This window comes from Sycon ciliatum, chromosome 10, assembly GCF_964019385.1.
Source record: "Sycon ciliatum chromosome 10, ocSycCili1.1, whole genome shotgun sequence".
Classification (NCBI taxonomy): domain Eukaryota; kingdom Metazoa; phylum Porifera; class Calcarea; order Leucosolenida; family Sycettidae; genus Sycon; species Sycon ciliatum.
This window is the reverse complement of record NC_088652.1, coordinates 5,449,459-5,455,723: the sequence shown is the minus strand read 5'-3', so window position 1 is coordinate 5,455,723 and position 6,265 is coordinate 5,449,459. Positions and strand designations below refer to the sequence as shown.

The 6,265-nt window shown below is 42.1% G+C and overlaps 1 protein-coding gene across 1 annotated transcript; it reads left to right on the top strand.

Annotated features, from left to right (window-relative positions):
- Positions 1-1,738: 1,738 nt before the first annotated feature.
- Positions 1,739-5,691, top strand: LOC135825894 (uncharacterized). The gene is made up of 4 exons (XM_065338528.1): positions 1,739-2,003; positions 2,397-2,681; positions 3,100-3,267; positions 4,522-5,691. The coding sequence occupies exons 1-4, from the start codon at positions 1,967-1,969 to the stop codon at positions 4,773-4,775; spliced, it is 744 nt and encodes a 247-aa protein (XP_065194600.1). The 5' UTR covers positions 1,739-1,966; the 3' UTR covers positions 4,776-5,691.
- The last annotated feature ends 574 nt before the right edge of the window (positions 5,692-6,265 follow it).

The window sequence follows — 6,265 nt, the reverse complement described above, 5'->3', positions numbered from 1 at the left end:
CACACAGTTCTGGCGTTGCAATTAGTTCCTCACCCCTGTTGCACTTAGCTCTCACCGTACTTCTATTGTCTCACCTTCCCTCATTCTATTTAGCACTTTGTTTTGTTCTTGTAACACATTATTGAATGTATATAAATTATTGATTTGACATGGTTATTCTTCAGTCACGGCTTTCCACTGATGATTGTGACAAGAAAATCGATTTTGGTAAACCTTCATGACTTTGTTGTAGTGTGGCGATGACAGCAGAATTTGTTCTCTTTATAGCTTTTATAAAATTTGTACTTACCGGAGAATTTCAAAGTTTTTAGGAAAATAGAGGCCACATGCCACGTACTGCTCTTTTCTCGCTGAAACTCAACACTTGCAAGCCAGGTATGAAAGAAAGAAAAAATCATCAGTCACACCACCGGGACTTGAACCAGGGGCCTTGCTATTCGCAAACAATGCTCTAGCCAACCGAGCTCCAGTATGACTCTTATCCACAGTGATGGTAAATCTATCCTTCTGCGATCAATTCATATCTGGCTTGCATCATGCTGGCAACTCCCACCAATCAAGAGGGCCCTGGGACATTCGCTTGATATCCTGGGGAGCGCATCAAACTATGTCCACTGCTGGAAAATACAAATTGAAATTTCAAATTTGGACTTCACGGAGAATTTCAAAGTTTTTAGGAAATTAGAGACCACGTGCCATGTACTGCTTTTTCTCTCCGAAGCTCAACACTTGCAAGCCAGATATGAAAGAAAGAAAAAATCATCAGTCACACCACCGGGACTCCAAGCAGGGGCCTTGCTATTCGCGAGCAATGACCTAACCAACTGAGCTACAGAATGACTCTTATCCACAGTGATGGTAAATCTAACCTTCTTCGATCAATTCATATCTGGCTTGCATTATAATGGAAACTGACACCAATCAAGAGGGCCCTCCGCCATTCGCTTGATATCATGGGGAGCGCATCAAACTATGTCCACTGCGAGCAAATACAAATTGCAATTTCAAATGTGGACTTCACGGAGAATTTTTCACTGATGATTTTTTCTTTCTTTCATATCTGACTTGCAAGTGTTGAGTTTCGGAGAGAAAAGAGCAGTACGTGGCATGTGGCCTCTAATTTCCTAACAACTTTGAAATTCTCCGTGAAGTCCAAATTTGAAATTGCAATTTGTATTTGCTCGCAGTGGACATAGTTTGATGCGCCCCCCATCATATCAAGCGAATGGCCCAGGGCCCTCTTGATTGGTCCGAGTTGCCAGCATGATGCAAGCCAGATACGAATTGATCCAAGACGGATAGATTTACCATCACTGTGGATAAGAGTCATACTGTAGCTCAGTTGGTTATAGCATTGTTCGCAAATAGCAAGGCCCCTGGTTCGAGTCCCGGTGGTGTGCTCGTTTGTACTCTATATTCTAGTCTTCTACCTCTTCTCCCCTATGAACATACTTTCTCATTTTCCATATTTAGTTAGGAGACTCCCTTCGATAGGCATGTGTCTGCCTCTGGAGGATCCGTGAAATTAAAATCAAGAAATCAATGATGGGGCGTTTATGGATCTGCCGCCTGAGGTCTCCGCAGCACGGCCAGAAACACGCTGTTATAAAGGTATCATTCGCAAAGGGAAAAAAACATGTATGTACATGTAGATGTATTGTTCAGTGGCATTCTGTGCGTGCTTCACTGTATCCTGTGCGTGCTTCACTGTGTTCTCTGCTTTATAGCGCCCTCAAGCATAGCTGTCAACTCAACGGACACTGGAATATATGCACGCATATTGCAGCCACAGATACTACGAGATTGGGTACCAGAATTCTGCTTTGTGTACGACAAAAATGACACTGTGGCTAAACCAACTGTAGTTTGTAACAATAATGAGTCAATCGTGTTGTCGGGCCTGGAAACCAATACTTTGTACAGGGTCAGAGCATTCTTCAAAACTACGATCGGACACAATAGTAGCATGTCCCCTGTAGTCAGCATTGGAACAGTGCCTAAAGGTAAGGGATATCATTATATCAAACACCGACCACGAACAGGGGTGAAGAAATTTGTGAGATTCGTATTGTACCTCGCACATTCCTTTTTGCATGGTCTCTTTCCCCAAATGACGTTCCTATGTCAATTGCATGATTCTCAGGTCAAGGATTGCTGAATCAGGTAAGGGATTAGTTACCCGTGTGCCCAATTCATTTGGTTGATGGTGCAGTGATCAAAGAGAAGAAGTTGAGAAATGAAAAAAAAACGTTTCTTCTCAATTATCCCATGGGAGATTTCCTTCTCCACAAAAATGCATTGGAATATTATCAGGCCTTTTTAATGCAGACCGCAAATACTATGTAACGTATGAACAATTTACTGATACATACGTGATCTGAATATGTTTTTATTAGCGCCAACATCGCCTGACAATTACGTCCTCTCAAGTACTACCATCACTGTCTTTATAGGCCGAACAGAAGGCAACAACCTTCCCATACTCCAGTATTGTGTGTACGGAAGGCCTGCAAATGATATGTCTGGGAATATGACATCGATACCAGTGTGCAACGCGTCTGAAAATGTTACCTTGATTGGCCTGGCTCCAGGCATGACCTATAATGTCACCACCTATGTAAGCAATGCCTATGGAGACAGTGCTCAATCGACCTCCACTCGCATCACCACGTTGCATCAAGGTTGGCACATTTGTTGCACATCTGTAGCCTCGAGTTGGCATGAATTTCACCCCTCAATAGATGGTGGAACGTTTCGTTCGAATCGTTCAAAACCCAACAACGTTACCGATTCTCCTCCTTCATACGTCTTGCTGTTCTCTTATATCAATTGAGTTAACTTCTCTTTATGATTCTACCTGTAACAGATTGGATTTTATGGTTACTGTATAACACGTTATGTTCGGTGGAACTGTATTTTCGGTATTTCCGGGGAATCTGGCAACTAAAAAGGTAGAATAGTCACTGTATGTAAAGAAAATGTTGGTCACCTACATCTACATTTCACCAGAAAACGATATGGTTCCTCGCACCAAAAATACTTATAAGATTATATGTTGTCCAGAATCTGTTCTTGGTGATGTTTTCCCTATTTTCATAGCACCAACAACTGATCAAGTCGACGCAACCAGTGGCTACCAAGGTAGCGCAAGCCGCTCCAAATCTGCAGCGATAATTGCGGGAGGGTCTGGCGCAGGACTGCTGGTGCTGGCTGCGACGGTTTTCCTGCTATGGAAATTAAAGTTGACACCCGCGAAACCTGATCCTGGTACGTAACGTCCAAATTTGGAGCTTCTGAATAGTAATAGGGTTCCTTTTCCTTCTTTTCTGGAAGAAAGCGAAATTGATACATTCAGAGGTTTCAAAACTTTACCAAATGGTACTACAGCATTCATCTTACAATTCCAAGAGTGATGTTCTGGACACGTTTCTTAGAAATACTTTACCATCGAAAAATGATCACGTAACCGCTTCAGTCTGGCCTCTCTAACTCGAAATTCCTGTGTGGAACAATAAGACATGCATTCCTACAGGCGTCAGTGCATTGTGCATCATGGGCAGATACCATCATAAACTTTATATACATCATCGATCATGAAAATAATGTCTCGCGATATATTGCTTAAATAGATTTTTGGTTGGAGGAAAGCAAATCAGCACACGAAGGACAGAAGCCATATTATTATTTCGACTAGGCCTTTCATTCCATTACTCTTCAGGTCGAATCCAATCATGATTGACAAGGTAATAAGCAAGTCCTCATAACCGACACTTTTGACGAGCAAGGCATTGACAATAATAGCACTTGAAAAATAGCGCTAGTGGCGCCAACAGCATATTTAGCGGTCAGAGCATAGACCAAATAGCACTTTAAAGATAGCGCTAGTGGCGCCAAGTACACAGTGAGACAATAAATATTACCAGTATCAGACAACAGTGGGGACTACGGTACTACAATGTCAAAACAGTGACAACTTTCGCACATACTTCTTTTGCACGCACAGTTCAGGCTTCAGCTTGGCAATGTACATTGCCTCCAGCACAGCAAGGTGGCATTTGTTGCGCGCACTCGCTTGAATGGTAAAGTGAGAGTGGGTGCCATTAGCGCTATTTTTCAAGTGTTTTTTTTTTGTCAATGCTCTGCCCGCCAAAAGTGCCGGTTATAAGTACTTGCTTACTACCTTGTCAATCATCATTGTATTCGACCTGAAGAGTAATGGAATGAAAGGCCGAGTCGAAAACATTATATGGCTTCTGTGCTTCGTGTGCTGATATATTGTTTATCGCTGGCAACTGCGCATCATGTGTGCTCGTAGAACTTAATCACACCCCAGAAGTCCATATTTAGCACTATAGACCTGCCCTTCATCTTACACTTATACATTCGGAATTGTGCATGATTTTCAGAAGGTTGTGAAAACATGCAACTCTATTTGCATTACTGAAAGGTGACACAAAGTTCATAGTTGGTATCTAATCCACGTATCCATCGTTCTGACAATATCATGTTTTCCTCTTTCAGTGCTGACTAACTGCGAACTGGACCTAAGAACTCAATCTGTTTCCCAAGATGATGAACTCGATTTGGTTCAGAACGCGTGCACTAGTATGGATCCCAATGAGGCGTACGAGAGCTGGATCCTGGCTAGGAATGATGCATATGGCTGTGTGGATTTGCGCGAGAATGATGTTCTTCGTGCCGGATGTGGAGCTGGGCGTGCAGAGGAAGGGGGACCGGCCACAGAAGAAGAGCATACTTATGTCAGCATCCAATAACGCCAAATGTTTTTCACAGCCCAGGAATTTTTAATTTTTACCGAATGATACATATCCTCAACGAAATGCAAATGATACAGTAGCATTTAACTCTGTTGTTGAGCCAATAGTAATATGTAAAGAGAAAAAGGACCTATAAGTTACTAGCTATGACTAACAGTCCACCAGGGTAAAGAGATAATATAAAGCCAGGTGGAGTGGCAGATCAGTGTCATGTCGTTAAATGTCTCAATATACTTGTCAGTCTTGTGCCGTGCTTTCTCACTATCTGATGTTAAAATTATTAATTCGTTGCGTTGGTGGACAGTTAATTATAACTAGTAACTTATAAGGCCTTTTTTTCTTTTTACACAAAACTGTATCATGGTATACTTTTTCACGGCAAACACGCCATATGTTGCAGTCTTTCTGAGTTTTTTCTTCATATCTCACTGCCTCAAACTCCAGTAGCGCATGCATTTATTACTGATATAGTTTCAAATATTCATTGCAGCTCTTGTGTCCTGATGTCACGCATCAGTATGGATATCATTTGTAACTTTCACAAGTAAGTTCAGTGCTAAACGGTTCGGAGCGAGATCTTTGAAGTAATTTGCTATACATGTACGTTCACGGTGATTCGTAACCGAATCTCAATATCTATATCACCGGAAGAATTACCATTGACATTATATATCCCACCTGTGCATTTCATCCCTGTCAGTAAATCCATTGCATAGCAGCAAATTGCAGCTCGTTCGTTATAAACTTGCAGCAGGTGTATATTTTTTGCTTATGTTTATGCTTCAAAAGTCGCTAGAATTTTATTCACACTTTGTTTCTTTTTGGTAGCACTTTTCTCTAAATTTCGCATGCATAATCAGTATATCCGTTCACTGTGGTTATGGATTGTTTTAAAAACATGTGCATAACAGTAGTGGTACTAGTGACGTGGATGGTATGAATATTGAGAACATGTTCGGGGTACTTCTCTCTGGTTTCCTCGGCCCTTATCTGACCCATCTAGTGTTACCAAATCCCTATGTATAGTATCGGGATTTTGTACTAAGGAAAATGTGGGGACCACTTTGCTAGGGAGCATGTGTCTTGAGTCTGATCTACTCACCTCCCACCGTTTAGGCGCTGCATCTGCGCCTTTTGATCCTAGAGGGTGGTGGCGTTCCCACGGCGGATGCGGAAAACTCGGCTTTCAGCCGAGTCTCACGCGAACCGTGAAATTTTTTATTTTTTATTTTTATGTGTCTTGCATCAACTCCTACGAAACACCACTGGCCCAGAGCTGTATGTGAGAAGTGCGAGTCTTCTTTGCCCACCATTCAAAATGTTGATTGTTTCGGCTTTGAGTTATCAGGATCATTTCCAGGTATGCATGCATTATCCAGCAGCACTCGGTCGAAGGCTGGAGATTGGCACCCATCCGACTTAGCATCCAACAGGCAAATATGGCGACATGATATGGATATTCAATAATGATTGTAGGTAAACAACAG